At 54.9% G+C, this 24,675-nt stretch overlaps 1 protein-coding gene across 1 annotated transcript; it reads right to left on the minus strand.

The window, feature by feature from the left end:
- Positions 1–4,645: 4,645 nt before the first annotated feature.
- Onecut3 (one cut homeobox 3) lies at positions 4,646–24,675 on the minus strand. Its single transcript, XM_042697315.1, has 2 exons — positions 23,484–24,675; positions 4,646–4,938 (listed from the first exon to the last, which is right to left on the minus strand). The coding sequence occupies exons 1-2, from the start codon at positions 24,673–24,675 to the stop codon at positions 4,646–4,648; spliced, it is 1,485 nt and encodes a 494-aa protein (XP_042553249.1).

Genomic DNA, 24,675 nt, shown 5'->3' on the forward strand with positions numbered 1-24,675 from the left:
CTTTCCTCCATCCTGTGTTCAGGGCTTGGGGACCCCTGGCCTTCCCCTTTTCTGTCCATCCCCAGTTAACCAACACACACACACCCAGCTTAGTGACTAGAAAATAATTTATTGAAGAAAAAAACCAAAACAACAAACCCAGCACAGCAATGGTTAACACAACGGTGATGACTTTTTTTTTTTTTAAACTTTTAAGCTTATCACCTGAGGGTGGGATGAGGCTGTTCTTCCCTTACTGTTTTGGAGACCTAGAACTTTCCACAGCCCAAATAGCAACCCTACTTCCTCATCTTTATGAGAAATATTCTAGGTCTCCTCCACACCCTCCACTGAGGTAATTCACCAAAACCAGCCCTCGTGATAGAGCCGCCGAGAGGAGCTCTGGGGCCCAAAGGCCTGGCTTTGGTTGAAACAGTTTGGGCTAAGAAGGTAAAAAATGATGAGGCCCCTCCCCCCATCCTTGCCATCATCTGAGCCCTAAGATCCCACGCCCAGCATCTGTCACACATGGTGTGGACATCCCTTAGCGGTCCCCATCCATCACCCACATTCTTGGGGTCTACCAGGAAGGAAATCTGCCCACTACTTTCTCCACCTAGGAGTGGCTCAGAGGCCTGACCACCTGGCAAAGGAGGAGTGAGGCAAACGCAAGATCCCAGAGCCTCATTTCAAATACTGGGGTCAGTATATGTGTGTGGGGAGCGGGGGTGGGGCTCTGCTCTTCAGGACCCAGGAGTGGCTGAGAGGGAAGGCTCTCATCTCCCAGGCTGGGCAGAAAGGTGAATTGGTGGCCAATCCTGGGTCAGGGAGGCTGAGGGCACCTCCCAATGGAAGTGGATGAGTCTCAGGACTGTTTGGATCTGGGGAAGTTGAGGCACACCCCAGCTCCTCCCCACCACCTAGGTAACAAGAATCCAATTGCCTGATTGTCTCTCTCCTCTGAACAAGACACTTGGGAATTCAGGCTCAGGTAAAACCAACCCTGGTGGGAGGGGGTGGGCGGGAGAGCCACGGCAGCGAGGAAGGCCCTGGGCATCCAAAATCCAGGCTGGGCAGGCAGGTGGGATGTAAGGTGCTGGGAACTGAAGGTTCAGTCTGCTCCAGGACCCTTTCTTCCTCTCCACCTGGGTTCGGGTGTGGGGGGGGAGCCTCAATTTCTTAGAACATGGGGGACAGAAACAGCAGCTTAAAGAACACACGGAACAGCAGGGACTTGGGCATGAAATACAACCATGTGGCATGGAACCCCCCACCCACCCCCACTTACTACATCATTGGCAAGAAGGAATACATTAGCCATGCATCAAACCAAATTCCATCGCGTCTTTTTTTTTCCTTAAATTACATTTGAACACAGAACACATAGAATAATAAATACTCTTATAAGACATGACTAAAATAAAACAACAACAACCAAAAAAACCCAAGGAACAGAACAAGGCAGGAAACAGAAGATCCACTCTCTTTCCTAAAAGACTTGTACATGAGAAGTCTGGTCCCAGGCTGGCCCAGGCCACCACGGCCCAGCCCCACCCTCGCCCGCCCCGCTGGCCCGGCTTCTGCTGCCCTGACATTCAATACGTCTTCCACGGAAGCCGCCACAGAAATGACATGCCATCGTCTGCAAAATTATAATTTAACGGTATAAAGCTTCAAGTCACATATTCCAAAAACTAGCTAAGGATTTTTTTTAAATCACATAAACTATACATTAAATATTTTGAGGTATTTCAGAGAGAATTGTCAAAGGCTAGAAGGAATTGTGCTGGAAGATGGGTTCCCAGCATGGGGAAAGGTCTTTGGTAAGTAGGTGATGGGCATAGAGGAGGGGGCCTATGTGTGTGTGTGTGTGTGTGTGTGATGTGTGTGTTGGTGTGTGTGTGTGTATTGGTGTGTGTTTTGGTGTATATGTGATGGTGTTTGAAAAGTATCTAAAAGGGCCAGACACTGGTGGCTCATGCCTGTAATCCTAGCTACTCCTGAGGCTGAGATCTGAGGATCAAGATTTGAAGCCGGCCCTGGCAGGAAAGTCCCAGAGACTCTTATCTCTAATAACAACCAACCAGAAAACCAGAAGTGGAGCTGTGGGCTCGAAGTGGTAGAGCACTAGCCTTGAGCAAAAGAGCTCAGGGACAGCACCCAGGCCCTGAGATCAACCCCCACGACAGACAAAACAACAAACAAAAAACTAGACTAAAAGGCCGGGAGTAGAAAAGTGTTTGCTTGGCATGGGCTTAGGCTAAGGGTAGGTCCTATGCCCAAGATTGACACAGAAAGAAAAGAAGTGGGAGGGGGAGAGAGGGAGAAAGAGGGATAGAGAGAAGAGGGAGAAAATGAAGAAAAAGAAGGGAGGAATGGTGGAAGAAAGTTAAGAAGGAAGAGAAAAAGGGAGGAAGGAAGGAAAGAACGGAGGAAGGAAAGTGGGGAAAAGAAGCAGAAGACAGCTAGGCTCTATGGCACACACTTGTATTCCTAGGTAATCAGAAGACTCAGAAGACTCTTATCTCCAATTAACCACCAAAAAGCCAGAAGTAGAGATCTGGCTAAAGTGGTAGAGTGCTAACCTTGGGTGGGTGGGTGGGTGGGTGGGTGGGGGAACTAAGGAACAGCAGCCTGAGCTCAAGACTCAGTACTGGCAAATAAATAATAATAATAATAATAAAAGGATTCCGGGAAACTTGGGTGATAGCGAGGGCTCACTGGTCTAACCAGTTGGTCACAAGCAGAAGAACACAGGCAGCCCCTTCCCACGTCCAACAGGGATACAAGAAGCCCCTTGTACCTGACTTTGGGGTCTTGAAAGCTGGGCATGGGGAAGGGGCTCACCCAGCACAGAGGGGACAAGAGTCCTAGAGCCATCCATCAGGAACTGGGGGCGTGGGGGAGAGAAAAGGGGGTCCCAGGTATCAGGGAGGGGCAAGAAGGAGGGGGCCTGAGACCCATCCAGAACAAACCTTCTAGTACCCTGGGACTACAGAAATAGACACAAGATCTGTGTGCACGTGTCTGTGTATCCTGTGCATGCCTCTGTGTGTGTGTGTGTGTGTGTGTGTGTGTGAGATGTATGTGGGGGGGGGGGGAAGGGGACGCTTCACTCAGGATTCTGCTCCCACACCAGAAGGTTCTAGAAGCATTATGTCGATCTGGGGAAACAGCGAGTCGATAAGGACAGAGGACACACCGCACACATCTTTGGTTCAAGAAAAAGGCACTCATCGACCTCGCTATCATCTTCCATTCCCCTCTCTCTCTCTCTCTCTCTTTCTCTTTCTCTCTCTCTCTCTCTCTCTGGGGTGGGGGCGGGAACCCTAGGGTCCAGCACAAATCCTTGGGGGGAGGGGAGGGAAATCTTTGGTATCAGGCGTGATTTCTCCAATCACAGACATGAACTTTGAGTGAGGTAGCCTTTACCTTGGGGGTGGGGGTCTCAGGGACACGGGTGGCCCCTCCCTGGGAGGCAGCCATCGCGGGGAGGGGAAGAGTTTGTGGAGAGGGTTCTTCCAGCGCCCCCCCATCTCGAGCCCCAGGTGAATGGGCTCTTGGAAATCCAACTGTAGCCAGTCTTGGAAGTCACCCAGAGGAAATAAGCCCAAGTGGAAATTGGGGTGCTCCCAGAAAAAGGGGGAGCACAGTGTTTGTCTTCATTTCTAACCCTTTCCCCTCCTTGGTATTTTTTTTTTTTTTTTGGCAAAAATTGGAAAAGAAGATTCCAACTTCTTCAGCATCAAACTTGAGGTTCACCACTCCAGTTCCTCTTTGAGTGGGACCCAGTTGTGCACCCCACGAGGGATGATGCATGGCAGAAAATTCAGAGCGCCCCCGTGGCACTGGGGGCGGTGGGGCGGTGCTTTCGGTGAGTGCAGCCGCCTCATCTTGGAATCTGGTGTCCTCTTCCCGTTCCAGCGCTGTGGGTTTTGGTTATTTTCCCTGTGTGGCATTTATCAAGGTGCGGAAAGTTAAAGTGAACTAGACCAGGGGTGCTGGGGGGGTGGGGAGAGGGAAGTTTCTGGAATTTACCCGCATGTTGGCGCTGCCACCCCTTGGGTTTGGGATGGGGGGGCGGGAAGGGCGAAGACCCCAGGCCCCCTCCCCCGGCTTTAAGGCAGGCAATTGTTGGCACAAAGAGTCCTGGCCATGGGGAGGGGGCAGCTGGGGTCTTGGCTGTGGCAAGCCTTCCTGCCGGTGGAGAGGGTCGGTTGGGGGGGCACTCTGAGGATCCAGCTTGACAGGGTTTTGGCCACTTGGGAAGGAGCTGAGTTCTTGGGGACACAGTGGGGCACAGTAGCTAGGGAGGGGAGCAGGAAGGCAGGAGGGCCTGGGCCTGGCAAAGGAGGGGTAATCTTAATTCTTTTTAAATACCCGGTTTATATTTCTAGTATGTGCTTCTTGACCCGCTTTAGGGGGGGACACACAGGGAGTCCTGGTTTTCCTTGAGGCCCCCTGTGTGTCCTGAATGGAGAGGGGGCTAGGAAACCCCATTCTGTCCTGTCCCTGCCCCCCCCGGGGTGGGGTGGGGCTTCCTTTTGGGGTGGTGGATGGGGAAGGGGCCCTTTGTGCCTGGGGGGAGCCAGGTGTGCGATCCCCTCCCGGGGGTGGGGGAGGAAGGTGGGGGGCCTGGCCAGCCAGTGGGGCTTGGCCAGGCGGTTCAGGCCTTGGAGAAGGTGGCAGTGGCACTGGCAGGGCCGCCAGGGGTGGCACCGGGCTCCTCGGCCCAGCGGTTCATGCAGCGGCGCCGGGCGTTCATGAAGAAGTTGCTGACAGTGTTGAGCTCCAGGCCAAGCTGCTGGGAGATGGTGACCTGCATCTCCTTGGACGGGCGCTTGTTCTCCTTGAAGATGGCGATGAGCGTGCGGCGCTGCAGATCTGTGAACACCAGCCGCTGCTTCTTGGGCTGCAGAGCCCGCTCCTTCTGCTGCTCCTGCTCCTTGCGCTTGCAGGCTGTGAGGCAGGATGGAGAGAGAGGGAGGGACGGACAGGCAGGGGAGGGACCGGGGATGGGGAGGGATGGACCCAGGCCCAGCGGGACAGGAAAGTGGCAAAGATAGGGAAAAGCAGAAGAGGGACAGAGACCCAGACACAAGAAGAGCCAGGAGGAACGGGGACCCCAAACAGGACAGGAAGGAGACAGAAATAGGGAAAGGCAGGGAGGGAGAGTCAAAGACCGCAGAACAAGAGCATGTGGGGAGAGAGAGACAGGGAGGGACAGGGTTCAAGGACAGGTACAGAGGGGCAGGGATCCGGGACGGGGCAGGGGAGAGACAGGGACCCGGTACCAGCAGGGCAAGGAAAGAGGGACCCCCCCACCCCCAGACAGACAGAAATACCCAATGGTAAGGTCAGCCAGAGGGGCAGAGAGAGACAGAGACAAAGAAGGTAGGAACAGACAAGGGCAAGCAGATAGGGTAGAAAGGAGACAAAGAAAGGGGACACAGTTTGAGTATAACTCCAGGTATAGCCATCAAACCCCATCCCCTCCACGGTGCCCGTCCTCCACCACTTACCCCCTACTCCAGTGGGCAAGGGTTCCCCACTGCCAGCCAGAAGCCTGTGACATGGAGATGGGGGCATAACTCCCTAGGAATGACTCATTTTTTCCTGGAGTGCACCTCCAGACCCCAGCAACCAGGTTCCTGCAAGGAAGGCTTAACTACCTGGGGGTATCTGAGGTCCTCTCCCGCTTAGACCTGGCTTCTCTGCAAACCCAGAGGCCCTACAGAGCCCACAGATCCAAAGAATGAGGGCTCAGAGGCGCCACAAGCCTGGGGATATTTGGGACATCAGTTTGAACTTGATCAGAATGTCAGCTTGGCTATGCAGGAGTGCCTCCTGCCTATAATCCAAGGTTCTCAGGAGGCCGAGATCTGAGCACTGAACTTCAAAGCTAGCCTTGCCAGAAAAGTCCATGAGACTCGTAACTCCAAAAAAGTTAGAAGTGAGGTTGGGCGCTGGTGGCTCAGGCCTACAATCCTAACTACTCAGGAGGCTGAGATTTGAGAATCGAATCGCAGTTCAAAGCCAGCCAAGGCAGGAAAATCCATGAGACTCTTATCTCCAATGAACCACCAGAAAACCAGAAGTAGTGCTGTGGCTCAAGTGGTAGAGCGCTCGCCTTGAGCCAAAGAGCGGAGGGACAGTGCCTAGGCTCAGAGTTCAAGCCCCACAAGTGACATACAAAAATAGAAGTGTGGCTGAAGTGGTAGCATGCCAGCCTTGAGTGGGAAAAGCTAAGGGATGGCACCCAGGCCCTGAGTTCAAGCTCCAGGACTGGCTAATACATAAATAACTAAATAAATAAACGGAATCTGACCCCATCACACATCCGCAAAGGCCTCATCCCACTGCTGGGTACCCCTAAGTGTGGTAGTGAGTGCCCTGCCGTCCCTGCTCCTAGCCTCTTCTTCAAGGAAGGAAGCCCTTGTGGTCCAACGGGATTGTAGGGCAGCACAGGGAGCTTGCTTTTCCTTTGGTTCCAGAACAGATGGCGTGCTAGATCGATGTCCGTAGATGACTGCAAAAATAAATGAGTGTTCCTGTGCCTTGTGACTCATTCCTTGAGGACAGGGGCTTCGCCTGGAGAGTGTGAACTGACATGTCACCTTCGTCTGGGGACACTCAGAGGTTCTAATTGGCTGCTTCAGGTTCTATGATTAAATAAGACAGTTGCAGGTCATTGGACATGTTAGAAAAAAATCACGCTCTGTGTGTGTGTGTGTGTGTGTGTGTGTGTGTGAGAAGAGAATGTTGATTTAAAAAAAAATGTAACAAAAAAACCGTAACAGTGTATTATTTAAAGGGACAATTAATATGAAATGGCTCATGCCTGTAATCCTAGCTATTCAAGAGGCTGAGATCTGAGAATCAAAGCTCAAAGCCAGCCCAGAGGAGGCAAGTCTGTGAGACTATTATCTCCAATTTAACCAGGGGAAAACTATGGAAGTGAAGGTGTGACTCAAGTGATAGAATACTAGCTTTGAATGGAAAAGCTAAGGGACAGTGCCAAGGCCCTGAGTCCAAGCCCCAATACCAACACACACATACACACAAACTACACACACACCCATACCAAAACAATAAAGTTGGGCATGATGGCATAATGCTTGGGAGGCTGAGAATAGAGTTACAGGCAAGCTTGGATTATATAGTGAAACTCGCTCAAGAAAGCAAAACAGGGGTTGGAGGTATGGTTCAGGTGGTAGAGTGCCAGCTAATGGTCAAAATTGTCAGATACCAAGTTTGAGTCTCTGTCTCAGACAAAAAGGAAAGGAAATGAAAGAAGAAAGAGAGAGAGAGAGAGAAAGAAAAAAAGAAAGAAAAGAAAGAAAGAAAGAAAGGAAGGAAGGAAGGAAGGAAGAAAGAAAGAAAAAGAAAGAAAGAAAGAAAGAAGGCAAGCAAGCAAGCAAAACAGGGCTGGGAATGTGGTTTAGTGGTAGAGTGCTTGTCTAGCATAGATGAAGCCCTGGGTTTGATTCCTCAGTACCACATACATAGAAAAGGCTGGAAGTGGCTTTGTGGCTCAAGTGATAAGCATGCTAGCCTTGAGCAAATGAAGCTCAGGGACAGTGCCCAGGCCCTGAGTTCAAGACCCAGGACTGGCAAAAAAAAAAAAGAAAAGAAAAGAAAACAGAACAAGCCAGGCACCAAGGGCTCACTCCTGCAATTTCAGCTATCCAAGAGACTTAGGGGAAGCGGGGTACCTGTGGCTCACACCTGTAATCCTAGCTACTCAGGAGGGTGAGATCTGAGGATCATGGTTCAAAGCAAGCCCTGGCAGGAAAGTCCATGAGATTTTATCTCCAATTAACCACCCGAAAACCAGAAGTGGTGCTGTGGCTCAAGTGGTAGAGTGCTTGCCTTGAGCTAAAGAACTGAGGGACAGCGCCCAGGCCCAGAGTTCAAGCCCCATGACTGGTAAAAAAAAAAAAAAGGCTGAGGGTGGTGGTGGGGATCATTAAGGCCAGCCCTGGCAAATAGTAGGACTCCAAGACTCCAGTTTAACACAAAAAGTTGGGTGTGGGTTGGGTGTGGTGGCCTGGACCTGTCATCTCAGCTACTGTGGGAAGATCACAGTCCAGGCCAGTTGGGAGTGAAGAGCCGGATCCTACATAAAAACAAACAAGGCTGAAGATGTCGCTCAAGTGATAGAGCACCAGCCTAATAAGCAAGGCCCAGAGTTCAAACTAAGGGACAAAAGAGGGAAGGAAGGAAGGAAGGAAGGGAGGGAGGGAGGGTGAGAGGGAGGGAAAGGAAGAGAGGAAGGAAGGAAGGAAGGAAAGAAGGAAGGAAGGAAGGGAGGGAGGGAGGGAGGGAGGGAGGGAGGGAAGGAGGGAGGGAGGGAGGGAGGGTGAGAGGGAGGGAAAGGAAGAGAGGAAGGAAGGAAGGAAGGAAGGAAGGAAAGAAGGAAGGAAGGAAGGAAGGAAGGAGGAAGGAAGGAAGGAAGGAAGGAAGGAAGGGAAGGAGGGAGGGAGGGAGGGAGGGAGGGAGGGTGAGAGGGAGGGAAAGGAAGAGAGGAAGGAAGGAAGGAAGGAAGGAAGGAAGGAGGGAAGGAAGAGAAGGAAGGGAGGGAGGGAGAAAAAGAGTGATGGGGGGAGGAAGAGGACAGTGGCAGAAACTCAAGGACCCGTCTCAGCCTTGCCCTCTTTAGTGCTGGCCCACCCAGTGAAGACCACAGGAAGGGGCCAGGCACCCCATTTTTGAAAGGCCTCACAGTCTCAGGCAGTCAGTTTTCCAGAAGAAAACTTGAAACTCAACCCAGACTTTTAAATTCAAATGAAGACCCTTTTTGTACACCTGTTGTAAACTTCAAGTGTGTGTGTGTGTGTGTGTGTGTGTGTGTGTGTGTGTGAATGTGCCTGAACTAGGGTTTGAACTGAGGTCCTCCATCTCTCACTTGGCTCTTTTGCTCAAGGCTGGTGCTCTATTTGAGCCAAACTTCCACTGGTTAATTGGAGAGGTAAGAGTCTTACTGACTTCCTGCCCTGGCTGGTTTGGAATCTCAGATCTCAGCTTCCTGTGTCGCTAGGATTATAGGCATGAGCCTGCCATTCAGTCTTTATAATAATAATTCCATAAGGAATAACGTTTCTCCTTTTTTACACAGAGAAGGTAAGCCACTGGCCCAGGGTTGCCCAGCTGGTAGTGAGGCAGAAACCAATGGCCTCATCCAGCCCAGGCCGCTGGGGTCCCCTTGGAGTCTCTCACGGGGACCCTAGAGATGGAGGCTGGGGGAGGGGCCGGGCTCAGGCTGGAATCGGGAAGCAAAACTTCAGCTTCTTTTTTTTTTTTGTTGAAGGCAGCAGAAAAGAGGCTGGGCCGCGCCCCCTTGCCTGCGTTCAATCTAATTACAGCTGTTTCCAGCCAGGATCGATCCTGTTCCAGTTGGAGCTGTTTACCGGGAGCAGCTTTTGTCACCGGCCCATCCCCCACTGCCCCTGCAGAGGTGGGGGGGGGCTGGGCACCGGGCACCCCAGGGCCATCCTCCCCCAGGAAGGAAAATGGTGAAGGAAGCAGGCTGGGAAAGCGGGAGGGGGGGGCACCACACTCATCCCCAGCACCACGCGGGTCCAGATACCCTGCCACCCAACCCCACGGGACCTGTCACCACCGGGCTCTCCCCTCCACCCTCTCTGCCCACCCTCCCCAGCCACAGATCCCGCACACACCAGCCCCGCTCACCTCCAGCTCCAGTCTCTTCCTGCCATCCGATTCTCCTGCGTCCCCTCCCTCCCCTTCCTCCTCACCCTTTCTTCCTCCTCCACCTGCTCCTCCATCTTCTGCTCTTCCTCCTTCACCCTCTTCTCTTCCTCCTCCACCTCCTCCTGCCCCTCCACCCTCCTCCTCTCCACCCCTCCTCCTGCATCCTGCATCCTCCACCAATACCTCCAGTTCCCTCCTCTTCTGCCTGCATCAATCCACCAGCCATTCTCCGTCATCCCCTCCTCCCTCCTCCCTCCTGGAGACGCTATCCTCCGTCTTTTTTTTTCTTTCTCCTTCATCTTTTCCTCCACCATTACCTCCAGTTCCGTCTTCTCCCACCCACCATCCTATTCTCAGTCGCTGCGCCCCCATCCGCTCTTCCTCTTCCTCCTCCCCTTCCTCCTCCATCCCTCCTCCTCTCCGTCTCCTCCACCACCGTCCTCTTCTACCAGCTCTTCTTTTATCCCTTCCACATCCATCACCTCCTCCCGTCCTCCCTCAACTCCACGCCACTCACTGCCAGAGCCAGTACCACTTTCCTCCCCTTCCTCCCCCCCTCCCCTCCATTGCCTCCAGCAAGTCCCCCTCCAGCCGCAGGCCTCCCATTACACCTGTCTACCTCCGCCCTCCTCTCTTCACCTCTGCCTGGTCTAGCCCTCTGTTCCACCCTCACTAACGGGCCCCACTCTTGGTTGGGCAGTGGAGTGGCCTTGTGGGTTATTGCCATGGGAAGCCAGCAGACGTACTCTGGGACCGTGGGCAAGGAAGTCCGCTTGCACAGGCTCAAGTATCTCCCCCTCCCCTTTTCTTCTCCCCACCTGTTCCACTGATGACAACGAGGCCACTCTGAACAGGGTCCCCAGGGAGGAAAGCACTCCTCCCTCCCTCTCCCCTTCCTTCCCCCTCAGACTGCAGGGACAAGCATTAGAAGACTCAAGGCTGGGATTTGGACACTCTCTGATCTTAGAGTCAGCCCTGCTGGATGTCTCAGGAGCGCATGCCTGTCAGCTACTCAGGAGGCTGAGATCTGAGAATCACCGTTCAAAGCCAGCCCTAGAAGAATATCCTGAGAGACTCATCTCCAATGAAGCAACAAAAAGTCAGAAGTGGAGCTGTGGCTCAAGTGGTAGAGGGCCTGCCTTGCGTGAAAAGGCCAGGAAATCTGTGAACTCCATTGTCCTGCAGTTCTTGCTGATGCTGGCAGAGGGCGCCATCTTTGCCCGAGTTCTGAAGAAGATTGACAGATTGGGCTGTGTGGGTTGGGGGCTGGGAGCAAAGGAGGCAAACAGGGCAGGTGTGTCAGGAACTCCCAAGGTCAGGATGTCCTTCACGCCCGTGGACTTGCCTCCCAGGTTCCTGTACCACCGTTTTCTGCCTTTCTAGAAAGTTGCTGGGGTCATCAAGCTTCCCAGCCAGTGGCGATGAGATCAGCTGCCCTGGGGATTATTCTTGAACCTGTTTTCCCCAACTACAGGAAGGTCCTAATTGCCTTCTGCTTTGAAATCCTGAGTGAAAACAGGAGACAGTGCTCACACCTGTAATCCTAACAACTGAGGAGGTTGAGATCTGAGGATCCTGGTTCAAAACCAGTCTGAGTAGGAAAGTCTATGAGACTCTGATCTCCATTAAACTATTAAAAAAAAAAAAAAAGCCAGAGTGGCGCTGTGGCTCTAGCCTTGAGCATAAGACACCCAAGGACAGCACTCAAGCCCTGAGTTCAAGCCCCAGGACGGGCACCAAAAAAAGGCGAGGTGTGGGGGAGAGAGAGAGGGAGAGGGAGAGGGAGAGGGAGAGAAGGAGAGAGAGAGAGAGAGAGAGAGAGAGAGAGAGAGAGAGAGATCTTGAGTAAAGCGAGGCTGGAATGAGCTTCCTCAGCCTCTATCTGGGGATCTGGGCAGATGCAGGTTCCGTGTGGCCATGGCGTTCTATCCCCTGTCAGAGCAGTGCCAAGCCTGTCATCGTTTTTAGGATCTTCCAAAGGGGCAGAGGATAGAAAACTGAAAATGAGCATGCAATATCAAGAAGTGGAAGTGTGGCTCAAATGGTAGCGTGTCAGCCTCAAGCATAAAAGCTGAGCAAGAGCACGAAGCCCTGAGTTCAAGCCCCAGTACCTGAGTGTACACACACACACACACACACACACACACACACACACACACACACACACACACACACTGATAATAAGTAGAGTACTGGACTGCTCCAGCAGCCAGGGAACTTCTATACTTCCCTCAAAGGCTTATTGCAATGGCCCCTCCTCCAGGAAGTTCTTCCTCTCACTCCCTACAGGTAGCCCTAGCTCCTGGCCACTGTTCCTCCTTCTGGTCCAGCCCTGAGCTTGTGACCTGAAGTCCTCTGTCATCCAGCATAAAATGGGTCGACAAGAGGTTGTCCAGGGACTAGCGACCCCCCTTACTCCTTGTGGGTGTGGCAAGATCTTAAGAAGGAGGTCTCAGCCCAAGCTCAGATCCTGCTGAGGTAGTCACTATCCTGGAGGGCTGAGCAGGACATTGGGAACCCCCAGACCAGCCTCTGTGGAGTGCATAACTCAGCCAGCGATTGATCTATTGATCCGCAGGGGGGACAGGGCTGGCTCTCAGAGGTGGGGAGGGGGAGGGGAGACAGCGTGCCTCAGTGGCTCAGCCAGATTCCTGCGTGTAGCCAGAGCTGGAGCCACCTGTTCACTCTGTTTTCCTGCGGTGAAAGGATGCCTCCTTCCCACCCTCTCTCTGCAGCTTTGAACGCAGCTAAGCTTGGAAATGGGGTGCCTCCCCCTGGGTCAGTGGGCGTCTATGCACACACTGGACGTGGGCTGTGTTTGCGGACCTCTGTCCTCTGCGGTATGGGCCGACCTGGGGGGGCCTGGGGCCTCGCTACCGCGGTGTAGACTGTGGGAGCCCCAGCCATATGCAAACGCACTGGGCCATCACTGGGGGCGCTGTCCAGCCCAGTCCAGCCCAGCCACAGGGTCACAGACACGAGACACCGTGGCCACAGCCAGAGCTGGTTCTATGGACTGAGGAAAGTGTGTGGGGACCAGAATGGTTGTGGCTCGGAGCGATGGCCAGCAGACCTCAGGGTGACTGGCATTTCTTTGCAGCTGGTCATGGGGGCCGGGAGGTGGCAGAGCAGAGCTGCACCCCTGAGCCCTGGGGGTGCTGTTCAGCATTCCGGATCAGGCCAGCTGGCCGTGGGCGTGGCTCCGCGGGGCGTGGCTCCGCGGGGGCGGGGTTCTGCAGGGGCGGGGCTCCACGGGCCAGTGGCCTTGGACATCACCCAGGGCACTGCGCTGACATCAGGTTCCTGGTTTATCAAGTGGAACAGTGACCCATGACCCTGTGTCCTCATCTGTAGGAGAGGGTGATGGCCCCACTGAGCAGGGACCATGAGAAAATGACATGAGCTGTGAATGAATGCAGCACAAGAGGCCTGCAGCCCAGCATGCGTTTAGTCATTCATTCATTCATTTGTTCACTTACTCATCCATGCATTCATTCCCTCATTCATTCATCCACCCAGGCCCTTGTTCATTCATTCATTCACATTCATCTAGGCCCTCATTCATTCATTCAGGCATTCATTTTCTCTACAACTGATTCATTCATGCATGTATTCATTCACCCTGTAATTCATTCATTCATTCATTTACATATGCATTCATTCATTCACCCATTTGCTCATTCCTCATTCCTTTAGCTCACTAGACACTCATTCATTCACTGAATCACTCAATCATTCATTCACTCACTCTCTAACTCATTTATCTGTTCGGCAATTTCCAAGTACCACTGTACAAGGGGTGGATCAGAAGCAGCACTGGTCTCAGAGCCTGCTGGGACAGACCACATTCATGTGTTGGGGACATTGGGGAGGATCAGAGAAGCCCAGAGAAGGGGATGATATCAGGCTGACACAGCTAGGAGTGGCCAAGGCCAGGACAGCCACAGGATCAACACCCCAAAGGCAGGGAGAGACAGGAGAGCCAATGGCTGCAGGATTCTTAGAAGTGGACTAAGAAGTGATGCCAAGGGCCAGGTGTTGGGGGCTCACGTGCCATCCGAGCTACTCAGGAGGCTGAGCTCTGAGGTTCTTGGTTCAAAGCCAGCCTGAGCAGCAAAGTCTATGACATTTCTCCTCAGTGAACCAGCAAAAAGCCAGAAATAGAGCTGTAACTCAAGTGGTAGAGGGCCAACCTCAAGCCGAAAAGCCAAGCGATCGGGTAAGGCCTGAGTTCAAGCCCCAGTGTCAGCACACACTGGCAAAAAACAATCCTAAGGTGCTACCATCATCCCTCCTCATGCCCCACACCAAGGGAGCATCACCCCAAACTACCTCCACGCCAGTCCCAACTTGGGCCTTGTGTGCCTGTCCCCCCATACGTATCTCCTGGGACAGGGCAGGAGAGGAAACAAGGATGGTAGTGAGCTGTCTCCTCCCTCCGACCACCTGCGTCCATTTCCTGTGCTCACTCCAGCCTGAGACGGGGCTTCATGGAGCAGACAATTCAATACACAGCCTGGTCTCCGGCTGGGATGATGACCAGTTTCCTTGGCAACACATTCTGCCCCAGCCACCAGCTGCTGGAGACCAGGATGTGGGGAACACTAACTAACCCCCAGTGCCTGATCCCTGTCAGGCTGAATAGCTCTGAGTCTCTCCTGGCCAGAGAGGGTGAGTAACCTGGCCAATATCACACAGCATGGGGTGGGGGAGAAATTCTGATTCTCTTTGTATCTACCCTATACCCTAGATCAGTTAGAAATGAGGTCCCCTAATGGCAAGAGTATGGTATCTTTTCCAGGAAGAAGGGTCATGCCAAGCTGCTGTTCCCAGTGAGGGTCCCCAGAGGCTTCTCAGTCCCTTATCTGCCCACAGCTTGTCCCTTCTCCTGCCCTCTACCTGCACTGTCCATATTTTCCTAGGGGCCCAGCCTCCTACCTCTCTCTGGCCTCCCTCCCTCCCTCCCTTCCTCTCTCCCTCCCTCCCTTCCTCTCTCCAGAGCAGCCAGGAAGTAAGAGATTTCAATGACTGAACTCTCAAATTAGTTCTGAGTCTTCCAAGGGCTTATCTGGGAGGTTCCACACCCACCTGGGCCTGGCTCTCCCTAGGGGCACCTTCTAGGGGCTGGACTGTTGAGGAGTGGAGGTAGGGGTATCCTGTGGCAGCTCAAGCTGGACATTCAACCAACCACAGAGATTACCCCCGCCCCCGCCATCATGAGCCCTTCCACTGGGCAAACTGGCTGTGCAAATACACACACACACACACACACACACACACACAGATAGCTTCGATTTTTAAAAAAGACATTCACACAAGACCCAGCAGACAGTTGGAAATGAATTGGAAAAAGATGACAGAAAAGAAACCAGTGATAAGAAAAACAAGACCAAAAGGCCAACTCAGAAAATGGGGTGTGTGTGACAAAACATTTCAATTATTAGGGAATTAATCCACAGATAAAGTCAGGTCCCGGAAGTGGAAGTATTCACTGTAGCTTGCCCGTGCCCCGCCCAGCCCCCCATGACCACAAACGTTTCCCAAGAGCCCGAATGTGGGCTGGACCTTTGTGGTTAAATAATGAATAGAAGGATTACAGAGCAGAGTACTAGGCAGCCAGCAAAAGAGATCATGTGGTTTCTTCACTAAAGTGAATCCCTGGGATGAAAAGCAGGTGACACCCACATCATGAGAGGCTCTTTTTTATGGTATTGGGGTTCAAACTTGGGGTACTCTCCTTGATACTCAGAGGCACTACAATTCCAGCCCTTTATTTAAGAAAGAGAGAGAGAGGGAGAGGAGGAAGAAAAGAAAGAAAGAAAGAAAGGAAGGAAGGAAGGAAGGAAGGAAGGAAGGAAGGAAGGAAGGAAGGAAGGAAGATAGAAAGAAGAAAGGAAGGAAGGAAGGAAGGAAAGGAAAGGAAAGAAAGGAAGGAAAGAAGGAAGGAAGGAAAGAAGGAACGAAGGAAGGGAGGGAGGGAGGAAGGAAGGAAGGAAGGAAGGAAGTTTTCAACTGCAGATGTTTTCTGGAGGAGAAAAGGAAAAACATTTGTTTAGCAAAAAAGGAAGAAATGAAGCCTCTCTCCTAGTCCATTTAAATTTGGATGTGTTCACTATTTAAAATAATATGGAAGCCAGGTGTGGTAGCATATACCTGTAATCTCAGCATTCTAGTGCCTTGGATCCCAAGTTCATTCCAGGCCAGCCTGGGATACAAAATGAAGCCCTCTCTTTTACACACACACACACACACACACACACACACACCCTAATTATACAGAATTCTTTTAAAGACCCCAAAAGGGGTCTGGCACTGGTGGCTTTAATGCTAGCTACTTGGCAAGCTGAGATCAGGAGGATTAAGGTGCCCAGAGCAGCCCAGGGAGGGGGGAAAATAAAAACTTCTCTAGATCTCTTCTCCACCTATATTGGGGCCAGTGCCTGCTTGTCCCCCCAGTTCTTATAGCAAACAAACACACACACACCCAAAGAGGGTGGTGATCCCGGCCAGCCTGGGCAAGGAGTGAAGCTGTATGTCAAAAAGAACCAGCGCAACATATACAAGAAATACAAGAAAATAAAACCTTAAAGGCGAGGTACCTGGCTCATCACGGAGTGCCTGCCTAGCAAGCAGAGGTCCTGAGTTCAAGATCTAATGAGAAAAAACAAGAGCGGTAGAGAGGAGAAATGTCTGTGCTCCCACAGATGGGGTTGCTACAAGTCAGGGGTGTAGACTGTGGCACACTGGCAAAGAGGGGGGACTGGAGCCCCAAAGATGGTGCTACAGGGTGAGGGTAAGAGCGCTACAGTCTCTGTTCCAGCCTGCCCAGGGACCCTGAGGCTTGGGACCCTGTGCGTGGTGCAGGATGGGGGCCGGCCATTCACAGCAGCAGAAGGTACGTGAGTGCTAGATGTTTGGGTTTCCAGGGCTCCCCACACTGGTGACCCATTGACATATGGCATGTGGCACGGTCAGCCTGACTTGGTAACTTCCCCAGCACTGCAGGGCAGGGTTGGCCAGTGGGGAAATTGAGGCACACACATTCTCCCCCTCTCCAGCAATGGTCTAGTGCATGGGCCAGGGCACTCAGAAGCACTCAGATCTGCTCACAAGCAGGTATGGCTCTCTTCCCACCCCTCAGTGCTAGGGCATAAGGTAGAAGCCTCTGCTGGGCACAGTTGGGGGAGGGGAATGGACCACCCCCAGCACCAGCAGCTGAACTCAGGAGAGGTGGAGGGTGTGTGTGCACCAGTGTGTGTGTGTGTGTGTGTGTGTGTGTGTGTGTGTGTGTGCACGCACGCATGTTTTAGGTGTTCCAGGCCTCTGTGAGGTCTAGAAGGTTCCATAGCCACCTGTAAGGACAGTCTGGTACCGTGAATGAGTGTCTGACCTATGCAACTTTCTCTGGCTCCGAATTCTGTTTTCTGTGCCAGTCCCAGGGTCTGGAACTCAGGGCCTGGGTGCTATCTCTGAGCTTTTTCATTTTTAATGCTGGTGCTCTACCACTTGAGCCTCAGCTCCACTTCCAGCTTTTTGGTGGTTCATTGGAGAAAAGAGGTTCCGTGATTTTTTTTTCCCCCTACCCTGGCTGACTTGGAACCAGGATCCTCAGATCTTAGTCTCCTGAACAGCCAGGACTACAGGCATGCTCTACCACCCCCTGGCAGATTCTCTTTGTTCCTCTCTGTTTCTCAACGGGTTGCTGCAGCAAGACGCACACACAGGTATGCTTACTCCCCATCAGAGAGGAAACTGAGACTGAAGGTGTCCCAGCTAGCCCAAGGTCCTGGGGTCTCCCCTTCCACCCTGCCCACTCCTAACTCAGCCCCTCCCCTCCCCCTCAGTGCCACTGGTCTGTCCTGATCAGGGTCTGAAGTTCATCAAAAACTTGATTCAAAGCAGCTTGAGCCCCTCTGGTTAAGCGAGGCTGCTTGCTGGCTCAGACAAAGAGGCTGAAGGGACCAGGCCTCAGTCCTGCAGCCCTGGACTCAACTTTCCTATCTCTGAACCTTTGTGTCCATGCCCATCTCCCATCCAGAAGCAGCCTCTCCTGCCCCCTCAGGAGCGTGGAGAGTTGGGGGTTTGTTGTGTTGCAGGCTGGCACAGGCAGGGGGAAGGGACAGGCTGTAAAAAGTTTAGCTTGTGGAGAAGAGGGCAGAAGGGATGAGAGGACGTCTAGGAGGCCAGCGTGGAGGAGGAGATTGGGGAAGAGAAGTGGTTCAGACTAGAGTGGTAATGGTTGATGAGGAAGAAGCAAGGTAAGGAGAGATTTAAGCAGGAGGATGGATTCTAGTCTACAGGGACTTCAGAGAAGAGGAGCCACATGCAGGCACAACCCCCCTCCCCCGATCTCATCCATGGGCTTTTCAGGGATGTGGGGTGTTCATTCCTGCCTCTGAGGAAATCACCTAAATGGTTCTGAGCTCTGGCGCTGGGTGACAGTCACACTGGAAGATTTGCCAGGAAAAGCAGGGCATCGGGATCCTGATAAGCAGAGGGGAAAGGAGGAAGCCTGGAGCTCTTCTTCCACAAAGGGGACAAACGCAGCAGCCCCTAAAGAGCACTGAGGTGGAAAGACCCGTCCACGAGGGGGTCACCGCGACTAGATTATAAACTATTAAGTGCTGTGCCGGCCTTCTTCCCCCGCCCAGCCCAAAGCCACCCAGCTGGAGTCCTGGAGCTCAATGGAGCTCTCCAGACCAGCCTTCCTCCCTGCAGGGCCGCCTGCCATCCCCACAGGAGTGCCCTGCCCTGGTTCTTAACACCAACACATCTCCCTCACACACGCGGTCTCCATAGTCCCCTACCCCCACACCCCAGCCTTGGCAGGCATCCTTGGCTTGCTTTCTTGGCCTCTGCTTGCTTGTCTGTGGAGTACTAACTGCATCCAGTTTAAACAGATCATTTCAGAAGCTAGGGGCTGGTGGCTCACGCCTGATATCCCAGCTACTCAGGAGGCTGAGATCTGGGGATCGAGGTTCAAATCAGCATGGGGAGAAAAGTCTGGGCAGTGCTTATCTCCAATGAACCAGCAAAACTTGGAGAATGGATCGAGTGGTAGAGTGCCAGCCTTAAGCAAGAAAACCAAACAAACCAGTACCTGCCTTTCCCCCACCCCAACAAAAAGATTATTCCACAGAATTCCATCTATGGAGGGGGAACTGAGATGAAGGACCAAGGGACTAGGGCCTCCTAGCAGGTCTCTCTCGGGGCTTACTTGCCTCTCCTTCTCCCTGTGCTGGACACGTGCAAGAGAGAGCAAATGATCAGGGAAGATTCCCAGCAAAGCCCAGGTCTTGGCTTAAGAGGGAGGGAGCTGGTTTCAAGGAGACTCTGTCTCTCTGGGCACTGTGCACAGAAGTCCCAAATGTGCAGCACTTGAAGCCCTGGACATGTTCCCTGTCTGCCCAAGCCATGAAGCATCTGTGGCTACCAGCTCTGTTCCTTTCCAAGTCCATGGGGTTCTCTGCCCAGGGGTGGAACCCAGGTGAGGTCCAGGATTTCTAGCTCTCCCTGATACTGACAGCTCTCTCGTCTATCAGCTGGAAGGCTGGGGTCTCTTTCCTGCGGTGGGTGGGTGGTAAGGTTTTCCCAAAAGGCACCAGGACCAGGTGTCAGTGGCTCATGCCTATAAATTATTCAGGAGGTTGAGATCTGAAGATCATGGTCCAAAGCCAACCTGGGCTTTACAAAAGTCCATGTGACTCTTAGCTCCCCAACAAACCAGCAAAAAGCCAGAAGTAGAGTTGTGATTCAAGTGGTAGAGTGCTTTGCCTTGAGCAAAATGCGAAGGTACAGCAACCAGATTCTTAGTTCAAGCGGTACTGGCACCCCCCTAGACACACACACACACACACACACACACACACACACACACACACACACACAGCCAGGGAGGGATCCTTTAAGAGAGAAGGAGCAACAGCATTTGTTCCCTCAAAGGAGACTCTCAGGTCCTGCATTTCTCCCTTCTCCCCACCCACCCGTCCTGGATGGAGGAATTGAGGAATTGTGTGAGGGATCTAGCATAGTCCTGACGGGACCCCAGCTCTTGGCAGTCCTACCCTCTAGTTGGGTCATTACTAAGCCAGGGCCTTTAGCATTTCTTTCCAGAAACCACTCTGGTTTTTGTCCTAGGGATGATGTGATTTGTTCCATGTTGGGGTTAAGAATCCCATAGGTGCCAGGTTCCTCTCTGCCTCAGTTTCCCCGACCTTGGATCCCACAGGATTTCTGGGTTCTTTACTCTTCCCCACCCAGTGAGGATCAGGAAGAGGAAACGAAGGAAGGTGCTTTAGTGTGTCAACGGCCTCCCTCTGATTATTTTATTATTTTTATGTATATTTTTCTGATCGGCTACAAAAAATACTTTTCCTCCGCAGTTGCAATTTAAACAATATTTGAAGACGGCCAGAGCTATCGACCCAGCCACGGTGGTGATGAATTAGAGACGGTAATTCGAATCCATCGACCGCCCCTCCCCCAGCCTTCTCTTCTAATCACAGTTCGAGAAGCCGCTGGGGCGGGCGGGGGCTTCTGCAGGAGGATTCTGGCGCGGGAGGGGTGTGATGCCCCATCCTGGTAGGAACGGGATGCGAGCTTCAAGGCTGCCCTTCCCTAGACTAACTGGGCCTGGAATCACCAAATGGTACCGTCAGACACACATTTTACAGATGGGCAAACTGAGGCACACAGACTCCGTACTGAAACTAGAAATCGTGAAGGATTTCTTGGAACAAAGAAACCACTTGGTCATCTCTTGCAGCCCTTACTACTGGGGCTGCAATCGTGAGGAAGAGAGAGAGAAAGAGAGAGAGAGAGAGAGAGAGAGAGAGGGTCACTGTTTCTCCAGGTCTGGGGGTGCAGGAGATGGGTGGGAGAAGAGTCCGGCAAAGGCTCCTCTAGCCCCTGATCTAACTCTGTCCACTTGCCGCTGTCTGTGTCGCCTTTGCCTGGTCTTTGTCTCCCTGTCTCTTTTTGTCTTTCCCTGAGTCCTTTCTGTTTTGGTTTCTTCTTTCTTTTTTCCTCTGCGTCCCCCTCTGTCCATCTCCATTTCCCCACCGTGGTCCCCTTCCTCCTTTCTCTCACAGGTCCTTCTCCTGGCGGGACACTGGAGGCTGCCTGGGGACAGTGGCGGAAGACCCCGGGCAGCCCGTGTGCAAGGGGTCGGGCAGCGGCACGCTTCCCCTGCCGGCCAGGCTGGCTGTGCAGATTTCGCTGTGCGCGGGTAGAGGATGCTGAGGAGGAGGAAGCCTCTCCCGGGGAGGCAGCTCTGGGCGCCAGCAGGTCGTGGCCGTGCTGCGGGTGAGTGCGGTGGGGATGCACCGGCCGCCGCCTCCCCTAAACGCCTCGATTTGCCGCCACTTAATCGCTTTTCATCTGCGCAGCGACCGGAACTAAAGGCCTCCGCCTGCCCAAGCCTTAAATTATCCCTCAGCTTTGGCGGCGCTACGACTTCTGACATCCCAGGCGGAGTGTCCAGGTGTCCACGGCGTCCTGGATTAGCTGGCACGCGGAGGGAGCCAAAAGGGAGGGTCATGAACGGCAAAGGGGGGGCCCTGGTTCACTCTCCTCACTCTTCCAGAGCCTTGCTTGAGATGGAGAATCTTGACCCCCCCCCCCCCTGCACTCACCTACAGCCACCCAGGTGACCGGCGGCTCCCCACTACTCCAGCTCCTGTTTCCAAAACGGAAAATAGACGCTGAGCGTGGAGGCTGTTCACCACTGCAAAGGTTAGGGAGGCGATGCCCAGAGTAACTCTGCCTCCCTGCCCCGTCCGCAACTACACCTGAGCAGAAAGGGGAGCCCTGAGACCGGATGGCCGCCGCGAATGAGCCGCCCACAGGCTCCGGACACCAGGCACTCTGTCCACCTGCTCCACTGTCAACTTCTCACCCAGCCTGTAGCTTGTCTTTGTGATTCTCTGGGCAATCTTCCGCGGCTTGGCCCCTCAAATAGGCCTTCCAAATGCCACTAACGGGTCAATCTTAGATATGTAAACAGATGTGGAGGCTGGCATGGGTTCTGGGTACACCATGGGGAGGGGGAATACAACACATGCCATCTATATGTGTCTGGAGGTGGCATTAGGCAGGGGACAGGGCAGCGGGGTGACAGGTCCCTTGTGGGATATGATGTCTGTCACCTGAGTTCACCCACACGGCACAGTGCAGCCTGCCTTGGCACGGCTGGACAGCCACGGTGAGGACGATGAGGTCCCCGATGTGCAATGTGTCTGAGGAACAGAACCCAGAGATTCTGCCCTAATGAGAAGCTGTCTGAGTGCTAGTAGTTCTTTTTAACACGCGTTCCAGCAACATCCTTGGGGATTTAGTTACCTGCCACATTTGAGAGACAATTACTCCGAGGTCCAAAGTGGAGACTCTAAGAACCCTATATGAGCTGCAGTTAGATAGACCCTGGCCTGGCAGAAGAGGGAAACTGAGGCCCATCAGGCTCCAGGAGCTTTGTCCAGCAAGAGCCTGGAATATGGAAGGAGAGGGAACTGCTTGCTGAATGGGAGGGAGTGTCACAACTCAGGACAATCTCGGCCTCCCAACTCCCAACTCCTCTCTTCTCCTCAGCCTCTCTGTTGGCAGGAACAGGGGTACAGTCAAATCCCTCCTGTCTTCCTTGCTGGCCCAGCCTGCCGCCCACCCCCCTTTTCTGGCTCTTGTGTGTAGAGAAAGCGATCGATTTGGAAGCTGCTATTGTCCCTGTGGCTGGGTGCACAGCCCCCTCCCCAACACTGCCAGGGAAAAACCCTCATCCAGACTAGAGGCTCTCTTGCGCCCCCCCCCCCAAACACAGTCTGTCGAGTCCTGAAGGGGGCTTCCTCGCTGGAGAGGGGGGTGTGTAGACCCAGCTGCTGTCCATTGGGGAGGGAGGGAGCAGGTCCCGGGAGGGGGGAGGGGACAGAAGCAAAAAGACCAGGAAGAATAAGGAAACCAGAGAGCAACGGGAAAATAGATCAGAAGCCAGAGAGAAAAACCTAAGAGCTAGGAGGAGAGGGGTGCGGACGTCCAACCCAGGAGCACACGGAGGCGAGCTGCCAACAGGCCGGGCTGTGAAGGCCTCCGGCGGGCCGCGAGCCGAGGGTCCCCGGGGTCGCCCCTCCCCCCGCCCATTCTCGGGTGACCTTTGCCAGCGGCCGGAGGGGTGGGGAGGTAGGGACTATCGATCGCCGGGGCCCAGCTACAAAGAACGGCGAGGGCTGGAGGGCTGAGCCTGGCCCAGCCTGAGCTCTGCCGGGGAGGCGCCAGCAGCTCCCACGCACCAACTGGGTGGGCCGAGGCTGGGGTGGGGAGTGGGGGGGGTCCCAGGTTTAACTATGGAGGGGAGGAGTACCCCAATCTGACAGACAGCACCCCTTTGCCCAAGGCGCACGCACGCACGAACGCGCGCGCACGCACACACATCCATACACACAACACATACACAAAGATCTATCCTGAGCTCGGTGTCAGAGAAAGGGCCTGAACCCGGTCCTCGCAGGACAAAAGGGACGAGGAACCCGTAGGGGCTGGTTCCCAAGGGGGACCGGGACGGCGACTTGCTGGAGGGGGAAGAAGGCCCCATTCCTCCCCCCCACCCCCACCCCTTTCCTCTTTTGGCGACGATACCCACAGACTGGGACGCAGATCTTGATCTAGCCTTCTCCGAAGGGGCCTAGGCTAACGGGGCGCAGGGCCGTTCGGTCGGGCGCCCGGCGCCGCCCTGCTCGGCGCTGGGGAGCCCCGCGCCGGCGCTCGCTCGAGGGCCGGGGGGGAAGTGAGCGGCGCGCTCCTACCTGCCAGGCGCAGCGCCGACATGCGCTGGAACTCGGGTTCTTGCAGCCACTTCCACATTCTGCGGAAGGTCTCTCGGCCGGACTTGAGCTTGCTCCACGGCTTGGGGTTGCGCAGCAGGTCGGAGAGCGTGCCCTGCGAGCGGCACAGGATGCGTTGCGCGAAGATGGCCTGCGGGATGCTGTAGCGCTTCAGCTCCGCGGTGATGCGCTGCGCCACCTCCTTGGTGTTGATCTCCTCCGCTGCCCCACCGGCTCCCGGGCCGCCGGGGCCGCCGCCACCACTGCCCGGGCCGCCGCCACCCGAGTGCGGCCCGTGCGCCCCGGCCGCCGCCAGCCCGCCCAGCGGCGCCAGCAAGCCCGCGGCGCCCCCGGCGCCCGCCCCGCTGGCCCCGGCACCGCCGCCTCCTCCCGGCAGCCCTCGGGCCAGCGCGTCCTCCGCTCGCCCCAGCAGCGCGGCGTGCGGCTCGAAGGCGGCGGGCGGCAGCAGCTTGTCCCCCGCCAGGTGGCTCGGCGCCCCGTAGGCGGCCAGCGGCGGCGGCGGCGGCGGCGGCGGCTGCGGGGCGCTGTGCAACGCGGGTGGCAGCGCGTTGGGCAGCGGCGAGAGCGGGGACCCCATGGCGGGCAGATCCTTGCCGTAGGGCCCGTAAAGGTGGCCCACGGAGGCGAGCGCCGCGCGCTCGTCGCGCATGAGGGTGAAGCTGCCGCTCACGCTGGCCGCCAGGCGCTGCGGCGGGGGCGGCGGGGGCGGCGCGGCCGCGGGGTGCGGGTGCGCGTGCGGGTGGCCACCGTGCGCCCCGGCCACCGCTGCGGCTGCCGCGTGCTGATGGAACTTGTCAGCCACGGCCGCGAGTGGCGGCAGGTGCTGCAGGGGCGTGAGCGTCGTGTAGGTGCCACCCAGACCCGGCGCTTCGCAGGCCATGCCCATGGCCGGGTGCAGCGGGCCCGCCAGCTCCCCACGGAAGTCAGCCCCGCCGCCCGCGCCGCCCGCGCCGCCCGCGCTCCCCGCGCCGCCGCCCCCGCCCCCGCCGTCCAGTAAGCTCGCCATGCCCGCCACCAGGCCCGGGCGACCCGGTGCCACCAGGCTGCGGTGCGGTGCCGCCGCGGAGCGCGCGTGGCCCGGGCTCAGCAGCTCGCCCGCTTGCGCGTGGGCCACGCCGTGCAGCCCCCCCAGGCTCTCCAGGCTCAGCTCCAT

This window comes from Dipodomys spectabilis, unplaced genomic scaffold, assembly GCF_019054845.1.
Source record: "Dipodomys spectabilis isolate Male_0828 unplaced genomic scaffold, ASM1905484v1 ptg000215l, whole genome shotgun sequence".
NCBI classification, from domain to species: Eukaryota; Metazoa; Chordata; class Mammalia; order Rodentia; family Heteromyidae; genus Dipodomys; species Dipodomys spectabilis.